General features: G+C 51.4%; 2 protein-coding genes across 2 annotated transcripts in view; one reads left to right on the top strand and one right to left on the bottom strand.

The window, feature by feature from the left end:
* The first annotated feature begins 1,145 nt into the window (after positions 1–1,145).
* On the top strand, positions 1,146–8,819 carry SLC46A1 (solute carrier family 46 member 1). The gene is made up of 5 exons (XM_061390514.1): positions 1,146–1,456; positions 2,534–3,386; positions 4,709–4,792; positions 6,540–6,696; positions 7,214–8,819. Exons 1-5 carry the CDS (start codon positions 1,229–1,231, stop codon positions 7,269–7,271), a joined length of 1,380 nt encoding a protein of 459 aa, XP_061246498.1. The 5' UTR covers positions 1,146–1,228; the 3' UTR covers positions 7,272–8,819.
* Positions 6,316–18,435, bottom strand: part of SARM1 (sterile alpha and TIR motif containing 1) — a 25,601-nt gene continuing 13,481 nt past the window's right edge. The window contains exons 6-9 of the mRNA XM_061390512.1: positions 17,379–17,481; positions 17,114–17,303; positions 11,475–11,596; positions 6,316–11,385 (exon numbers count right to left, since the gene is read on the bottom strand). Of these exons, the coding sequence (XP_061246496.1) occupies positions 11,244–11,385; positions 11,475–11,596; positions 17,114–17,303; positions 17,379–17,481 (557 nt within the window). The 3' untranslated portion in view covers positions 6,316–11,243. The remainder of the gene's footprint in view (positions 11,386–11,474; positions 11,597–17,113; positions 17,304–17,378; positions 17,482–18,435) is intronic.

The raw sequence follows: 18,435 nt of genomic DNA, 5'->3' as shown, positions 1-18,435 counted from the left end.
AGTGTATGGGAAGACACAAGAATCTGAGATCACTGAGATTTTTCCCTAAATGATCTCAACTATCTAGGGGTGGGGTTCAAAGTACAGAACATCCTTCAGGTATACTGTCCTAGGGTGGATGGTGAGTGACTGTAGCTGCTAATGGCTTGATCCCTATAGAACGGGAATGGCAGGCAACATTTTTTTTTTTCTCTTTACATTGCAGTGTTTCCAGGGCCTCTCCTGGCCACAGTCCCCGACATACAAGGGGTATTCAACAAATGCACTGATAAGGAAGAAAGTCAAGTAGTACTATTCTCTTTTACAGTCAATAAAACAGGGCCAGATAGAGATCCGACAGCCTTCTGCCCCTATTTCTGTAGTAGGAGCACCAAAGAGCACAGGGTCACACTTAAGGGCCTCCCAGGTCCTCCACCATCTCCTCCTCCTCCTTCTCTGCTCCTCCAAGGGCACTGTAGAGCCATTACCCAGCCCCAGAAACAGATTAGCTTCCCAGGAAAAAGATTCTGTGGGCAGAAGGGGAACGAACAAGTGACAGTCTATTCATTACAATAATAGCATTTACAATATATCAGACATTGTGCTTCCCGAGCAACTCTTTGAGTCACATTCTATTAGCACCATCCTTTTAAGATGACGAAACGGAGGCACAAAGAGCTAAGTGGCATGCCCAGAACCTAGGTGATGGAATTGAGGCAGCAGAACTGGAGGCTGCACTTTTATCCACCGGGTCGCTTTGTCGCAGGGCAGAACATCAGCACAGACATCAGAAGTCGTGTGTTTTTCCAGCTCGGCTTTGAATGCCCGATTGTTCTTGTCTCTTTATGGGTAAATTGGGATCCTTAACAATAACTAGCTTATAAAATTGTTGGGAGATTAATCCACGTGGAGTTTAGTACAGCGCCCAGCACATAAGTGATCAATGAATGTTAATTATTGATATTCTCCTACTGTTATGGAGTTTTCGGGGCCTGGGAAGGAGTGCCAGGCGATATCTTGGCACAGTTTGCAGGCGATATCACTCTGTAAGTCAGGGGTTCCGGGCCCCACCCGCCTCCCCCGCCGCCTGCCCTTCCCAGCCCAGAGAGGGAGGGGCTCAGAGGAGGGAGGGGCTCACTAGTCCTGGCTCCGTCCCGTCCACTTGAAAAAAAAAAAAAAAAAACTCTGAGCGCAGGCGCAGAAACATGAACCTTCTGCCTTGCGCCAACTCTGCAAGGAACCCGAAAGCATGGAGGGACGCGCGAACTCCCCGGGCGAGCCCCGCGCCTGGCCTACCCGGTCCGTGCTGTGCCGCGGCTGCGTGGAGCCACTCGTCTTCCTCGCCAACTTCGCCTTGGTCCTGCAGGGCCCGGTCACCACGCAGTACCTGTGGCACCGTTTCAGTGCAGACCTTGGCTACAATGGCACCCGTCACAGGGACAGCTGCAGCAACCACAGCGTGGACCCCATCGCGCAGGTAGGGGCCGCGCGCGTGGGTGTGGGGGGTGGAGAAGCGAGGAGCGTGGCCGGGGCGGGGGGTGGCCTGGGTAAAGACTGGGGACGGCCGCGGGGGTTAGGATCTTGGGTGGTGGGCGGGGCGGGAGCAAAAGTTGGAGCCTGAGAACTGCGGTGTAGAGATGCTTAAAGCTGATGCAGATAAAGCGAGCTTTGAGGGTTAACAAGGGGGTATTTTCTGAAAAACAAAATGCACAACTTAAAAAGATGAGAGTTTTTTTCAATTTTATTTTTGGCTATGCTGGGTCTTCATGGTTGCCCCGACTTTTTTCTAGTTGTGTCAAGCGGGGGCTACTCTCTAGTTGCAGAGTGCTGGGCCTTCTCACTGCGGTGGCTTCCCTTGTTTGGGGACAGGGGCTCTAGAGCACAGGCTCAGTAGTTGTGGCACACAGGCTTAGTTACCTACAGCAGGTGGGATCTTCCCCGACCGGGAACCGAACCTGTGTCTCCTGCACTGGCAGGTGGATTCTTTACCACTGAGCCACCTGGGAAGCCCCAGAAATTATCTTATTTAGCTAACTTTCTGAGGACTCAAGCCCTGGAGGCAGTCTCTCAGACAGCTCCGAAGGACTGCTCTTGAGAGTTAAGGGAGGAGCCAGGATATATAGGAGTTTTGTGATAAAAACCAGGTTGGAGAAACATCAAAAGATTACAAGTGATAAGTGTTAGTCACTCAATCCTGTCCGACTCTTTTCAACCCCATGGACTGTAGCCCACCAGGCTCCTCCATCCATGGGATTTCCCAGGCAAGAATACTGGAGTGGGTTGCCATTTCCTCCTCTAGGGGATCTTCCCAACTCAGGGACTGAACCCTGATATAGCAGCAGCATTTTTCATTCACAGTGGTAAAAGTAAGGAATGGATCTTACAAATTTCCCATACCCGCTCCAGCATCCATACTAAAATTCTGTTGAGGTTTAGGGCTTCAGAGAAAGTCCTGATCCCTGTATCTCCCAGGTTGGTGATGGTGTGGGGGGTGGGCAGCCCAGAGTGAGGGATAGCACGCCCGCTCCCCGTAATACAACTCTTGCCCCCACAGGAAGTGGAGACACTTACCTCCCATTGGACCCTCTACATGAACGTGGGCGGCTTCCTGGTGGGACTCTTCTCGTCCACCCTGCTGGGCGCCTGGAGTGACTGTGTGGGCCGCCGCCCGCTGCTGGTGCTGGCCTCCCTCGGCCTGCTGCTCCAGACCGTGCTGTCCATCTTTGTGGTTCAGCTGCATCTCCACATTGGCTACTTGGTACTGGGCCGCATCCTTTGTGCCCTCCTCGGCGATTTCAGTGGGCTCCTGGCCGCCAGCTTTGCCTCCGTGGCTGATGTCAGCTCCAGCCGCACCCGTACCATCCGAATGGCCCTGTTGGAAGCATGCATTGGGGTGGCGGGAATGCTGGCGAGCTTCATTGGTGGCTTCTTGCTCCAGGAGCAGGTTTATGTCAACCCCTTCTGGCTCGCCTTGGCCGTGCTGACCGTCATGACTCTCTATGCAGCATTCTGCTTTGGTGAGACAGTGAAGGAGCGGACACCTACCCGTCTCTTCACACTCCGTCACCACCGATCCGTCATCCAGCTCTATGTGACCCAGGCCCTGGAGAAGTCCAGGAAGCACTTAGCCCTGTATTCATTGGCCATCTTCGTGATGATCACTGTGCACCTCGGGGCCCAGGACATCCTGACCCTCTATGAGCTGAGTGCACCCCTCTGCTGGGACTCTCGGCTGATCAGCTACGGTTCTGCAGCTCAGCAGCTCCCATACCTCACCAGCCTGCTGGGCCTGCGGCTTCTGCAGTACTGCCTGGCCGACACCTGGGTGGCTGAGATCGGCCTGGTCTTCAATATCCTGGGGATGATGGTCTTTGCATTTGCTACCATCACACCCCTCATGTTCACAGGTAAAGTGTATGGGTTCAGCTACAGTTTGTTTCAGAATTACTGGGTGGCCATGTGCTGTCCCCAAATGCAGTTCATGCCTGTGTCTTTGGAAACATCACTGTGGCCCTAGCCTGCACTGGAGGACAAACGACTAAGAAATCTCATTACAAAAAAAACCCACCTGTTATACAGAAAAGATAGACCTTCAGTAGCCAAAGTAATTAATTCACATTACCAACCATAAATATTGTAAGATAGAGCCAAAGACAATAGTATCGCTCGTACACTAATTGCTTCACTCCTACCTCCCCTGGTGCTTTTAAGCAAAGTCCATGCTGCTAATGCCTTAATGCTCACTTCTCTGATAAGGATTACAGGACCTTAGTCAGCTTCTTTGGGTTTTTTTAAAAAGCCAGCCTTCTCAGACCACAGCTATCAGATTCCAACTTGTGTTAGTTCTTCTTTTTTTTTTTGGTTGGAGGGGACAGCTGAAAATGAGGAAGTTCATTTTCCTGAATGGACAGATTTATTTTAATAGAGCCTGAAAATGTGTACAGTCAGCCATTCAGTAATCAGAGTAAAACAAATTTTTTTTTTAAATGTCTGGCATGGAGGCACACGGGCTTTCTCTTGTTGCTGCACATGGGCTCTAGAGCTCGAGGGCTCAGTTGTTGTAGCACTTGGGGCTCTCTAGTTGCAGCACGCAGGCTTAGTTGCCCCGAGCCATGTGGCATCTTAGTTCCCCAACCAGGGATCGAACCTTCATCCCCTGCATTGGAAGGTGGATTCTCAACCACTGGGCCACCAGGGAAGTCCCAGTAATCACAGACTTCTTAATGTGGCTGCTCTTCTGGACAGTGCAGCTGATGGGGGCCAGGCACCTTTTCCTTCTACACACAGCATCTTCCACGCACATCTCCCGTGTGCTGGGCTCAGTGCCTTCAGGGCTGCAGAGCTGATGAAGGCACTGTCGTTGCTCAGGGATTTGGGTGCCTGTTACCTTCAGGGGCTCTGGAGGCGGGGCCTCATCGTGTACCCACTTTGGAGGCTCCACTGTCCTTTAACAGTTTGCAGTTTTGCTGAGGAGGTAACAGTTGCACAAGGGAGAGAAACAGTTCCTAAGGAAACAGTATAAGCCTTTGAGTCACTGAATGTCCATTGAAAAGGAACTTGCATTTCCTGTGTGCTTACTGTGCGCCGTCATCGTTGCCTTCCTCATCAGGGAAGTTCTTCCGGTGTCTAACCTGCGTCCCTCATGGGTGGACACAAGAGCTCTGCTACATCTCACTGGGGCACCCCCTCCCCAGCCCCATTCTCTCGATCTTTCCTTCTTTCTCCCCAGGGTACGGGCTCCTTTTCCTGTCACTGGTCGTCACCCCTATCATCCGGGCCAAGCTATCTAGACTGGTGAGGCAATCGGAGCAGGGTGAGTATCAGGATCAGCCCACGTCTGGTTCCTCAGGCCAGTGTTGCCTAAACTGGGCTGAGGGCAGCCATAGGCTGGGAGGAGCTTACCTTCCTTCCTCCCACCCTGGAGAAGTAGCTAAGACAACTGCGTTGCTGTCCAAGCGCCCAGGGCTGCCAAAGGACCACAGGGATTTACATTTCCCGACCAAATCAGAGTCGGAATTTGCAGTCAGCTGCATGTGATTATGTTCTTTTGCTGGGCTTATGTTTTTAAGCCCAGCAGAGGATTTACTCTTTCCAGAATTCAGCTTTTCCATCTGCAAAATGGACGTGACCATGCCACAGGCCCCTGCTTCCCTGGGGTCACAGTGTCCGAGCTCGAAGGAGACAAAACAACTTGGTGACTTAGGTTTCATTGTTTCCAAGTGGCAGGTGAAACAAAGGCCCAGAGTGTTCAGTTGATTCACCTAAGATCACTCAGTAAGTGGTGGACCTAGGTTGCACACCCAGGTGTGGTTTTAAGAGCACCAGGGCTTGGGATCTGGGTTTTTAGTCCTGGCTCTGTCTCACCGGCTATGTGATCTTGGGTAGGTCCCTCTCCCTCTCTGGGCCTGTTTCCTCATCTGTAACACACATGAATTGCTCTTGGTGACATCTGCAGGCCCTTCGAGCTCTGACAGTCTGATAGTTTAATCTCAACTTCTGTTAGGTTAAGCTTCAAAGCAAAAGTGAAATGAAAGTGTTAATCACTCAGTTGTATCTGACTCAGTTGTGTGCGACCCCCTGGACTGTAGCCCACCAGGCTCCTTTGCCCTTGAAACTCTCCAGGCAGTAGTACTGGAGTGGGTTGCCATTCCCTTCTCCCAGGGAGTCTTCCTGACCCAGGAATCGAACCCCGAGTCTCCCACACTGCAGGCAGATTCTTTACCATCCGAGTCACCAGGGAAGCCCAGGGTTGAGCTTACTTTGCAGAATTTGTGTTCTGTTGGCATATCTATAAAGAGCAGTTTCTCAGGTCACTGGGTCTTTAGGCCAGTGAAAACATCTGGCTTATCCTCCTTTTCCCTTCTACCCAGGAAAGAAGTTCTGGTGATGGCAGAGATTTTCATGTCATATATCCCACCGTGGGTTCTGTTGTCTCCAGAACCATTCATTCACAACCATTCTGTTGTTTCCATTCATTCACTCAATAAGCCTTTTTCTAGCGCCTTCACTGTGCCCAGAGATGCCAAAAGGAACAGGAGAAAACAGCCTTTGCTAACTGACTGCCTCTAGGAGGGCAGGCCCGGGCATGGCTGCTTTACCTGTGTATATAATGTTACCAGCATTCCTAACAATCCATGAAAGGTAATGTCCTTGTTTAACAGAAGGGGGACAGAAACCCAGAAAGATAAATGACTATTCAGTGATTACACAGCTAATAAGTGTTGAAACTGAGAATTAACCCAGAAATTTATCCTAAACAGGAGATGATTCCAAAGGGGATAAACCCCACACGATTTTATCAGACTTTATCAAACTTCTTTGAGAAGACATCACACATCCTTGTAATAGATTTAATAACAGCCGTTTGTTTTAAGCACAGGTGCTCTCCATGTGACCTCACTGAAGCCTTATCACACACAACATATGATGTAGGGTTTATAGGTGAGAAAGGTCAGACTCAGGTGAAGTGGCTTGCCCCCGATTACACAGCTGTTGGGTAGTAGTGCCAGAATTTGCATTTAGGTCTTTCAAATTGCTGTGTGGTATTTATTTCTTCACAGGCGCTCTCTTTTCTGCTCTGGCCTGTGTGAATGGCTTGGCCATGCTGATGGCCTCCGGCATCTTCAACTCGCTCTACCCAGCCACCCTGAACCTCATGAAGGGCTTCCCTTTCCTCCTGGGAGCTGGACTGCTATTCATCCCAGCCATCCTGATGGGGTAATACAGGGCTGTGACTCATGGTCAGAATGGAGCCATTTACCTAAAGGGCTCCTCTTCCTCCTCCTCCCAACCTCCTCGTTTCTGGAGCTCTTCCCCTGTGGGTGTCTCTCTCCCCTTGCAGATGGTTGTCTGATTCTCTGGGAGCGGCTCTCCTGGGGCAAGGCAGAGGCCAGTAGGGGAAGGGACACGCTCACAGTGCTGCTCGGCAGGGCTGTGTTCTCGCACTCAGATCCCCTCGCCCCTCTCCATTCCCATTTTACAGATGCAACAACCGTGGCAGAAATGTGCTAAAGGGAAGCCTGGAGAGCTTCCTGGGATAGTTGTGGCTGGGCCCCGTGCTCACCTGACCCACTTGCTTCTCTTCCCCCGAGCCCTCTGTTTTGTCTTCCACCTCTTAGCTTGGGGAGCGGGGTTACCTGGACCAGCCCACCCAATAAAGCCCATGTCACTCCTCCAGGAGTTGAGGGTCCCCTGCCCCATGTTAAGTTTGAACCCTCTCTCTGGTCTCTCACAGGATACTGGAAAGGGATAATCATTGCCCTGAATTCCAGGAGTTTTCCCAGAGCCCCTGATCTGCCTGGACCCGAGGACAGAGGGCAAGAGGAGCAACGTGAGCACTGACCAGCTGGACGGAGACGCGTCTGGATCCCAGCCCTTAGCATAGCGGCAGATCCCCCCAAAGGGCTGTGTTCACCTTGGACAGGATGGTCAACCTGGACCAAGGCCCCTGCCGCATCCACAGCTGTGCCAGCCTATGACTCCTAGATCTCGAACTGTCACCCACTCAGGGCAGGTGGTGGGGGAGCCCCTATTTGGAACAGGGGTCTGTTTACCCTTTAGGCCATGAATCACACAGAACCCTCCAGGGGAGGGGAGAGGTCCTGATGGAGGGACCAGTTGAAGCCTGAGGGCTGGCACCTCTGCTTCCGAGCCAAACTGGGCAGCTCAGAGTGTTCAATTCATCACTCCTTAGTGATGAACATGGTACCTTTGGGGGAGGGGGTGCTGTGGGAGGGACTCGGTGTCCCCTGGAGGGAGAATGCTGCTGTCTCTGGGTGGGAATTAATCTGCTAGGCTTAGCAGTGCCAATCATCATAAGTCAGTATAATCGCCCCGAAATGAACTTCCTGGCTCCCCCATGGCATTAGGCTATGGGGCCTTGTTTTCCCAGTTTGCCCACCATAGACCAGGCAGCAGCAGCTTCTGGAAAGGACAGGAGCCCCCAGAGTTGCCATGAGATTGGTACCGGGCACAGCTGGCTCAGTCCTCATCTGACTGCCCATTGTCTTCTGAGCTTCTGGGCAGCAAAGCGCTGGCACGCTTGCATTAGGCCAGTGGAGAAGCTCTGGGCAGAGCCCTGGCTGCTCATTCCTCGGAGTCAGAGATCCACTCCATGAAGGCACCCGTCCCGATCTTCCTGGCTACACCAGCCCAAGCGGAATCAGTTTTTGCTACCACTCAGCTCTCTTAACACTCCCCATCTCTAGGCATTTCAGCAGGGCCATGTGCCGACACCCTCTCTTGAGCACCTGTAGGTCAACAGGAACCTGGAGATGGGCCCAGCCTCCCCATATGGTTCAGGAGGCCCAAGTCCCAGAGAATGCGGGGCCCATTTCTAGGGTGTTAGGGAAACCTGAAATTGAAAGGCAGAATCAGATTGGGTCTTAAGGCACTGGCTTTGATGAGGACCATAAACCCCCAAGAAAATCAGATTAACACCTGACTCTTCAAAACAGAACTGGCCACATGGCATGGCCCCCTGCTGGTATTTCCGCCCTCATTCTCTCTCACATGCCCTGCCAGCCAGGTTCCTGGTTAGAAATCACGCAGGTAAAATGGGGGTGGCCCAAGGCAAACCAAGGTCAGTTGTGGCCTGTTACCAGATTCCCGTGTCACTGTCCCCTGTCGTGAGATCAAGTGAGGAGAGGTCCCTCTCCTGGCCCAGCGGTGCGGATGTAGGCAAAAAGGCTCTGGGTTGACCTCAGGCCTGGGATCTACTCCAGGTACCGCCTCTGACTCGTATGTGACCTTCTGTGAAGGGGTAGCTCAGCAACACCCCCCAATTATCTGGTCATGGGTTCGACGAGTTAGGAAACACTAGATTAAATATTGTTCTTAGATCCTTCCTACCTCATACATTCTAAAATGGAATGCCTCTATTTGTGGGGCCCCAGGAAGGCTAAATGAGTTGGAGCTGGACTTTAGACTTTTGTGTGTTTCTTGGTCATGAGCAAGGTCTTGGTCTCGGAGAGGGCTGGGATGGGGTGAAGCTGACTCAGCCCCATAGTGGGGGCAGCAGTTACAGCCCATCTAAGCAGAAAACTCTGACCCTTTCAAAGCAATGTCAGAGCAGGCTGGGGGTTGGGGGGAAGGCTGTTTCTCAGCCCTCTGTCTCAGAAGAGGCTCTGTGAGGCCAGGCCTAGGTGGACAGTGAGGGCCAAGGTGCCTGCCCTGGCTGCAATCGGGGCAGTGGTTGGTTATGGCGAGGGAGGCAGGCCCCTGAATGCACTGGTGAGGGTTTTTATTTCAGCTGCTCCAGCAGGGCCTGGAGGCTGGGCTCTGATTCCCCAGAGAGAGGAGGCAGGCAGTGGAGGGTGTGCTGGGCAACTTCTCCGAGTACTGCCGGTGAGGGGCCTCTGGAGGGAGTGGGACTGATGGGGAACAAGAAGACAAGGCCTTCTCTGGAGGAGACTTGTCACATTATATTGTTACTGCCTCTGCTCTTGGGGGCAACATCCGCTGTCCTGTCCAGGGCCTGACACTGGTGGGCGTTCATGAAGCATGAAGGAGAAAGGGTCAAGGGCACCCAGAGGACTGGCTAGTGTATCTGGCAGGGAAGGGAGTGGAAGGAAGGAGTTCCAAGCCTGAAGCAAGACCTTTGACTTTGTATAGATGTGGCTGGGGAGCTCCAAGGGGGCCTGGCTTGCATCTGTGGGAGGCAGCTCTGGGACCTAAGCCAGCTGTGAACCCACTGCCCCTGGGAGGGGAGGGGCTGGGCTGGTGCCTGCCGAGCCCATTAGCTGGAGCCTGCATTTATTGGCAGGAGATACTCTCTACCCCTGGTGGAGAGAAGGACCGAGGAACACTTCTGCTGAGTTATTTCTTTATAGCCTCTGGGTCAGCCGTTTGTTGTGAAAGCCTGTCCCCAATGGCTAGAGTCCTGGGGGGCAAGAGGGAAGCTGGCCGTTCTGTAGAGCAACAGCCCTGCCTGGGGTGCAGCCTCCTGGATAATTCTCAAGGGAGCAGTGCCCCTGGCCATGGACGGGGTGCCAGGAGGCCCGGTCTGCGTCCTGGGGCTATCTCTAGTGACTTGGGACACTGGGCACGTCATTCAGGTCCTTCTCTGTCAGACGGAGATGATACCAGGTAAGGTTGCTCTGGTGATTATAGGCCAGGGGGTGAAGTGTCAGGGAAATGACCAACATCTGTGAGGCCTTAGAGCCTGGCTGCCTAAGGTACTGAATGTCATTCCTTGGTCACCAGCTTTAGCCTACCCAGGAGTTCATGAGGAATGCAGGAACTCGGGCCCCACCCCAGGTGTCCTGAATGGAATTTTAACAAAATCCTCCTGTGATTCAGGTGCATCCCATCCCCCTCTTCAGGATCTTGCTTCTCCTCACCGGCTTTGCCCCTCCCCTCCCAGAGGGCAATGGGTTCACACCTTGGGGAGCTACAGGTTCTGCCCAGGCTACTTCTGCTGCCCCATGGGGCTGCCTCACTCCACCTCCCTGAGTCAGTGGGTGGTGAGCAGCCTTTGGTGGGTGGATGGGGGGCTGAGCCAGGCTGGGCAGAGGCCTGGCACACAGCACCAAGGCATAATAGGTTGGCTAGCTGCACTCTGAGACACAGCCTCCCCTGCTCAGGCCTAAGCAGGAGCTGCCTTTGCACCTGTGAGCACAGGCTGCAGCTGCTGACCAGCCTGAGTGAGGGCCGGCTCGCCATCACCCTGACCCCAGGTGTGGCAAAGGAGGCTGCACATCAGGAAGGCTGGGAGAGAACCTGGGGTCAGGCCAGGCTAGCTACGGGCACTGAGTGGCTATGAGGCAAGGCCACAGGGCGGTAGGAAGTGGTGAGTGCAGGGGCCAGGTGCACCCTCAATGGAGACCATGGCTGGCCTCTCGTCCCTGGCTGGCTCCCAGGCCCAAGCCCTTGCTTGACGGAGAGGGGTGGCCATGGCACCAACCCCTGCTGGAGTTTGCCTGCCTTCACTCTACTCAAGCTGGCTGTTGGCAGGGCAGGAAAGCTTAACACACAGAAAACCCTCCTCCTCCAGAACCTCCTCAGAGCTGAGCAGTGACCCTTCCACACTCAAGACAGGAACCGAGGGCAAGGGCCTGGGGGAGGTCTTAGCACCCCCAATGCCTGGCTTCCCTTCTCTTTGCAGATACTGAGGATGTTGGGTTTGAGGTGGACCATGAGGGCAGGGGAGTTAGCCATTTCCTGAGAAGAGCCTAGGCTGCCTCAGCCCAGGGAGGCCAGTTTGAGGGGCTGTTCCACTGGGGTGGGGAGGATGAGGGAAATGGGAGTCATGATGGAAATGGGAGCTAGGGGCTGGTTAGATGGGGCCCAGAGGGTGCAGCGCTCTCCAAACTGGTGTCGGAGCCAGCAGACGAGTCCCGGGAGGAGCGGCCCTGCAGGAAGCGGATGATCTTCTCAATGGTGGCCTCCTGGTACTCGTGGGACCACCTGTGGGTACACAGGCGGCTGGGTCAGAGGGCTGGGCAGAGGGCGCTGCGGGCCGGGGGCCTGTGTAACCCGCCCCGCCCCCTCCTCACTTGATGCCGTTGAAGGTGAGCACAGCCTGCATGTCCTCCGGCAGGGCCTGGGGCTCTGGCCACTTGAAGCCGTCAATGACAGGCACGATGTTCTTGCCACAGCTCAAAGCAGTCACGATCTCCTAGAGAAAGAAGAGAAGAGATGACACTGGGGACCTATCTGGGGGCCCTGGGGCCAGGCAGGCACTGGGAGGGATAGTAGCCCAAGGCTGAGCCCAGGGTTGAATGCTGGTCCTGAAGTCCACCTTGACTTCTTAACCCACTATGGTATAATAAATACACACACACATATATATATATCTATGTGTGTGTGAATACATATTTATAGATGCTTCCTAGATGGCTCAGTGGTAAAGAATCTCCCTGCCAATGCAGGAGACACGGGCTTGATCCCCGGGTTGGGAAGATCCCCTCGAGAAGGAAATGGCAACCCACTCCAATATTCTTACTTGGGAAATCCTACGGACACAGGAGCCTGGTGGGTTATAGTCCATGGGGTTGCAAAAGAGTTGGACACAATGACTAAACAACACCAAATATATATATATATTCTTGGCACAGAGCTCCTAAAGCCCTCTCAGATGACCTGGGGATGGGGATCTGTGCCTAGATAGCTTCAGGATGGGGGCTCGTGGCCAGGAAGAGGAAGCTGTGATTAGAAGGTTGGAACTTTCAGCCTCAGCTCCTCTGCCCCCCACAGCTCCAGGACGAGAGAAGAGGGGCTGGATTGAGACGTCACTAGTGACTCAATCGTGCCTACATAATGAAACCTCCATAAAACCCTTAAGGACTGACCAGGTAGGTTGGTGAACACATCTAGGTGCAGAGAGGGTGGCCTGGAGAGGGCATGGAAGGGCATGGAAGCTCCATGCTTCCCCTGCCCACGCTCCCAACTCCCCCACCCACTGCTTACCTTGCCCTGTGCATCACTTGTATTTAAATGTTCCTGAATTGTATCTTTTATATTAATAATAAGCCAGTAATAATTCTCTCCTGAATTCTGCACATCATCCCAGGTCACACTAGTGGTAGAGAACCCGCCTGCAAATGCAGGAGACATAAGAGATGAGAGTCTGATCCCTGGGTCCGAAAGATCCCTGGAGGAGGGCATGGCAACCCATTCCAGTATTCTTGCCTGGAGAATCCCACGGACAGAGGAGCGTGGCAGGCTACGGTCCATGGGGTTGCAAAGAGGCGGACACCACTGAAGCGACTTAGTGTGCATGCACGCACGTCATTCTAGCAAATTATTGAACCTGAGGGGTGGTCATGGGAACCCTCTGAATTTGTAGCCAAGACAGACAAGCAGTGCAGATGGCCTGGGACCTGGGACTGGGTCTGAAGTGAGGGCAGACTTGTGAGGCTAATCCCTTAGACTAGAGGTGTGTAACCTCCGGGATCTAATGCCTGATGATCTCAGGTGGACCTGATGCAACAATTAAGTACACGTCCCCCTCCCTGGCCTCTGGAAAAATTGTCTTTCATGAAACTGATCTCTGGTGCCAGCATGGCTGGGGGCTGCCGCTAAACCACGGCATTTGACGCTCATTCTAGGCAGGTAGTGAGCGTTGGAACTGAACTGTGGGACAGCCAGCTGTGTGGTGGAGTGGAGAACTAGTTGTTGGTATGGGAAAAAAAATCCCAAACAAATTTTAGTATCAAGAAGCACATCCCACCCCCTGCATCCAGACTGATCCGTCTGGAGCCCTGCCAGTTGTAGTCCTTACTCATTTCTCAAACCTCCTCCTTTTTCTCCACCTCCACCCCACCACTGCCCTGCTCCAACCCCGTATTACCATTAAGCCCCACCAGGTCTCTTCTCATCCATTCTAGCCTCCTCTCATTCATCCTCCAGGTTGCCCCTTCACCTGGCAGCTCTTCGCAAAATGCAAATCTTATCATGTCACCCCCTACTTCGAATTCACGACTTCACATGGCTCTTAGAATAGGGTTCAAGGCTCTGTGTGATTGTCCGCAACTCACTCCTCAAACTCCACTCTGCACTGTCCCCTCAGCCACACAGATCTCGCAGCCTCTTAGATTTTCCATCCTCCCTCCCAGCTCAGGGCCTTCTCGTACATGCTTCTTCCTCTGTCTAGAACATTCTTCCCTTCCCTCTCACCTAGCTAATACCAACTCATGTTTCTGATCTGAGCTCAATCAGCTTTCTTAGAGAAGTCTTCCCTCACTTTCCCTGACCAGATCAGATGCTCCTCTTACAGGCTTTCATAGGCTCTGCAGCACTTGCTACAGTTGGAAATTTAAATTCACAAGTGAGAAATTTACTTAATATCTGTCTTCTCCACCAGACATAAAGGTGGGGACGATGTACAGGTTTCACTCCCCTTGTATCTTCCGATCTTTCACAAAGCCCTGCCCACAGCCTGCCTTTGCTAAATATTTAACAGCTGAGGGGCTGTATGAATGAATAAAATAGTACAGCATTTGGGGGTTGCACTCTTGAATCATCAGATCTGTGTTCACCTCTGGGTTCTCTGACACAGGCTCTGTTATGTGAGGCCAAAACAACAGGCTCTCAAAGCCTGTTTTCTAATTTCTAAAATAGGGGTAATGATAGTTTCTAACTTGTAGGGTTGTTGGGAGGAATAACTGCTATCCCACGGCAAGTGTTAGACTAGCAATCAGCATGCAGTGTGTGCTTAATAAATAACAAGTGTTATCATTTCCTCCTCTGTAAAGTGGGGATAATACAACTTACCTCACCAGGTTGTTCTGAGGATGTTGCTATTAATGGGTGCTCGGGTAAGTGCTTATTGAGTGTTTTTTCCTTTCAAGGGGAAACCCCAGAGATTGGACTTTTTGAGTGCAGTTCACTTGTGGTTTTCCATATTGATTACCCGCTATAAATGTGGCTTCGCGGAAAGTAGTTTCAAAACCAGAAGCAATTAAGCACTAAAACCAACCAAGGAGGGATGATGGAGCCTTTGGGACTGGTCCAAGGCGAAGGCTCCCACCACCTGCCTGCTCCCCACTCCTTGCAGTCAGCTGGAACAGTGAGGCATATCAAGCACCCTTGTGAAACAGAGCCTTCCTGGGGAAGGAATCTCTGTAACTTCGACCCCGACTGGCTTCTGGGGAACCTCTCCATTTTACAACTGAGAAGAAGGAAGCCCAGCGAAGGGATTTGCTCCCAAGTCACACACATGTGAGCCCGGGGGGCCCAGACTTGAGCATTCTGATTCCAAGTCCAGGGCCATTTCAGCCAAGCTGTCTGCCTCTCTGCTGATCACCTGGGTGAATTCTGGCCCTGCAGCAATTTATTGGGGAACCTTCAGACATTTGCTTCATCCATTAAACAGAAGCAAAAGATAGGGATCTGTGCTCACTGCACAGATTTAGAGGCTGGCCAAGAAATGACTTGCTCAAGATCAAACAGCCAGGTAAGAATAAAAACTGAGTTGAGTCTTCTGACCTAATAAACCTAGTAGATATGGACAGAGGTCTTGTCCTAAAGCAGCCAAGGAGACAAGAATATGCCCAGAATGACTAGATCATATATAAATTGGTGTCAGTGTAAAGTCAGGTGGGTAAAATTCTTACTTGCTATAAGAACATGGAGAACAGAAAAAGCATCAAGGGAGACTTCATGGAGGAAGTCCATTCTCCTGCTCATCTCAGCTTCATCAGAATCATCTGTCTGATCATTGACTCAATTATTCTATAAAGTCTGCCAGAGCCTACTTTGTCCCATGCATGGTTTTAGGCATCAGGCATGCATCATGAACAAGGCAAGGTTTGTGCTGTCCTGGAGCTCACAATGCTCCTCTTTTTCTCTCAGAAGGCTGCCTGCCACCTACTCTAAGCCATGATTCTCCAGGGTGTCTCTCTGACCCAGAATCCCCTCCCCAAACCAAACCCAGTGTTCAGCCCCTCCTACACCCTGGAGTTGGGAAGAGATGCAGACAGTCACTCTGGTGTCAGCTGAATCCACCCCTCAGATCTGAGTCATAGGATAAAGCTGAATCCGAAGAAAGTGCATGGGCTTTGGAGTCAGAGAGACAAGAGTTCAAAGCCCAATTCCGATTTCTGCCCCAGCAGTGTGGCCATTAGAAAAATTGTTCTACTTCTCTGAGCCTCAGTTTCTTCACTGTAAAATGAGAAGGCAAGACCAGTAATAATGTAGGTTTCAGCACTTTTCTCATCCCTACCTTTGTTCTTTGCTCATGCTGTTTCCCTGCCTGTGATGCCTTCTCTTCCACTGACATAAATTCTTTAGACTCAAGTTCTTCTTCCATGAAGTCTCCTCTGATTTTTCCAGCCCTTGATGCTTTTTCTGTTCTTCATGTTCTTATAGCAAGTAAGAATTTCACCTACCTGACTTTACACTGACACCAATTTATATATGATCTAGTCATTCTGGGCATATTCTTGTCTCCTTTGCTGCTTTAGGCCTCTATCCATATGACTGCTGCTGCTGCTGCTGCTAAGTCGCTTCAGTCGTGTCCGACTCTGTGCGACCCCATAGATGGCAGCCCACCAGGCTCCGCTGTCCCTGGGATTCTCCAGGCAAGAACACTGGAGTGGGCTGCCATTTCCTTCTCCAATGCATGAAAGTGAAAAGTGAAAGTGAAGTCGCTCAGTCGTGTCCGACTCTTAGTGACCCCATGGACTGCAGCCTACCAGGCTCCTGCTTCCCTTAGCCCTGGTCCCAGTTTCTGCTGACTAATGAGTAATGATTAATAATCTACAGATGTGATACCCATCCATCCATCATCCATCCATTCTACAAGTACTCAATAAGTTTGACTGTGTGTTATGCACTCAGGATACGATGGGGAAATTACACAGTAGTAGTACTCACAATAATTGTATTAACAATAATAATTGCTGCCATTATACAGCAATTATGTGCCAGGCATTCTGCTAGGCACTTCACAAATTTTAGCTCTTTTAATCCTTGTAACACTACCCTAGGGAGGTAGGTACTATAATTATCCCACTTTCCAGTAATAAACATGAAACTCAGGAATTAAGTAACTTGCCCAAAGCCAGAGCCAGGATTTAAACTCACAGCTTTGCATTCTTAACTTTTCCACTGTGCCTATCACTATGCTTTTCTGCCTCCGTTCCCTCACAGAGGTTATTTTTCAAAGCACGTTGATCCCTCTCTGACCCTCACAACAGTTCTATGAGGTGAACAGGACAGGTAAATTATCCTCATTTTGTAGATGAGAAAACGGGCTTGGAGAGCTAAGTAAGTTGCTACAGTCCTGGTACCGTCACAGTGGTGGCTCCTGACTTCCAGCTGGGCCATGGAAGTTGCTGGCACATGCAGACAAGAAAGAGAATAGATCACTAGTGGGAAGCTGCTATATAACACAGAGAGCCCAGCCTGGTGCTCTGTGATGACCTAGAGGGGTGGGATGGGTGGGAACCTCAAGAGGCAGGTGACGTATATATATATAAGTAAGACCAATTCATGTTGAACAGCAGAAACCAACACAATATTGTAAAGCAATTATCCTCCAATTAAAAAAAACACACCAAAGATAGCAGAAACACATAAAAATAAAATATAAAACAAACTGAAAGACTGAAAGGGGAAGTGGAGCCCTGGGCCACAAGCCAGCTCTGGGGTCACCCAGGCCAGTTCTGGGGTCACCCAGGCCAGCGCTTACCTTGTGCACCCAGTCCTTGCAGTCATGGTCTTGCATGCACTTGTCTAGAGCCCCAGCCGACAAAACCAGCACAAAGTTGCGGGCACTCATGATGCTCTGGATGAGTTTGTCCTCGAACTTGCCAGCTTCTAGCTTCTCCACGTCGATGAAGACACTGAAGCCATGCAGCTGCAGGTGCACCTTCAGGAGGCTGCCAGGAGGCCCGGTGTCACTGCCGGGACCTCATCCCGAGGCCCCAGGCTGCCTGCCAGCCCACCCCCCTCACCTGGCCAGCTGGGAGCCCGTGTTCCGCCGGTAGCTGATGAAGACGTCTGGAGCGTCCCCGCTGGGCTTGCCACCGGTGCAGGGCAGTGGGGAATGCAGCATTTCTGAAGCAGACAAGAGACGGCTTGGTGATGGTGGGCCTTCCCCATCGTTCACCACGAGGTACATTAGCCCCTGCACACCCTGCCCTCTCAGTCCAGCCCAGGCAGAGTGGCTTGCTCCCAAAATAGTCAGAGAGGGCTTCCCTGGTGGTCCAATGGTTAAGAAGCTGTTGGCCGATGCAGGGGACACGGGTTCAATCCCTGGTCCGGGAAGATCCCAGATGCTGCAGGGCAACTGAGCCTTGAGAGCCACAACTCCTGAGCCTGTGCTCTAGAGCCTGTGCTCTGCAACAAGAGAACCCACCTTAATGAGAAGCCTGTGCACTGCAACGAAGAATAGCCCCGCTCACGGCAACTAGAGAAAGCCCACGCGACAGTGAAGACCCAGTCCAGTCAAAAATGAATAAGTAAATAAATAATCCAACTTCAAGTGCGTCACTGCCCCCACTTAAAAACTGTGCATGAGTTCCTACTCCCTACAGAAAGTGTTTGTAAGCTATTTTTGCTGAAGCACCCTCTCGTTTTTAAAAAATTAAATCTCAGGGATGTACTGGGAGCTGCAATGTAAAAATGATAGAAATTAATCTGCTTTGGTTCAAGCGAAAGAATGGAGCCAAAGCCCAATCCATGTCCCCTGTGCGAGCTTAATGCATACTTAGTGAATGAATGGATGAATGAAAACAATCCATCTTCTTATACTAGTCAGACAACACTCACAATGTTGTCTGTTTATGAGGTAGCAACGCAGAGATTGAAATCCCAGTTGTCATTTAATGACTCTGATAACCTTAGAAAATGTATTTAAATCTTAGTTTCATCATCTGTAAAATTAATACCTATGATAGAAATGTTATCTTTAATTCAGATAGTGGTTACACAGGGGTAGGCATTCGAAACTGTTCAAACTGGTCACTTTTAAAGTATACCTCTTTTATTCTTTAAAAGCTTTAAAAGCTG

This window comes from Bos javanicus, chromosome 19 (assembly GCF_032452875.1).
Source record: "Bos javanicus breed banteng chromosome 19, ARS-OSU_banteng_1.0, whole genome shotgun sequence".
Taxonomy (NCBI): domain Eukaryota; kingdom Metazoa; phylum Chordata; class Mammalia; order Artiodactyla; family Bovidae; genus Bos; species Bos javanicus.
Note: the sequence above shows the minus strand (reverse complement) of the source record. Positions and strands in the feature narration are given on the sequence as shown.

Coding starts and splice junctions, on each gene's coding strand:
- SLC46A1 (XM_061390514.1), top strand. CDS start 1,229: ATGGAGGGACGCGCGAACTCCCCGGGCGAGCCCCGCGCCTGGCCTACC. Junction 1,457..2,533: donor GCGTGGACCCCATCGCGCAG/GTAGGGGCCGCG, acceptor TTGCCCCCACAG/GAAGTGGAGACACTTACCTC. Junction 6,697..7,213: donor ATCCCAGCCATCCTGATGGG/GTAATACAGGGC, acceptor GGTCTCTCACAG/GATACTGGAAAGGGATAATC.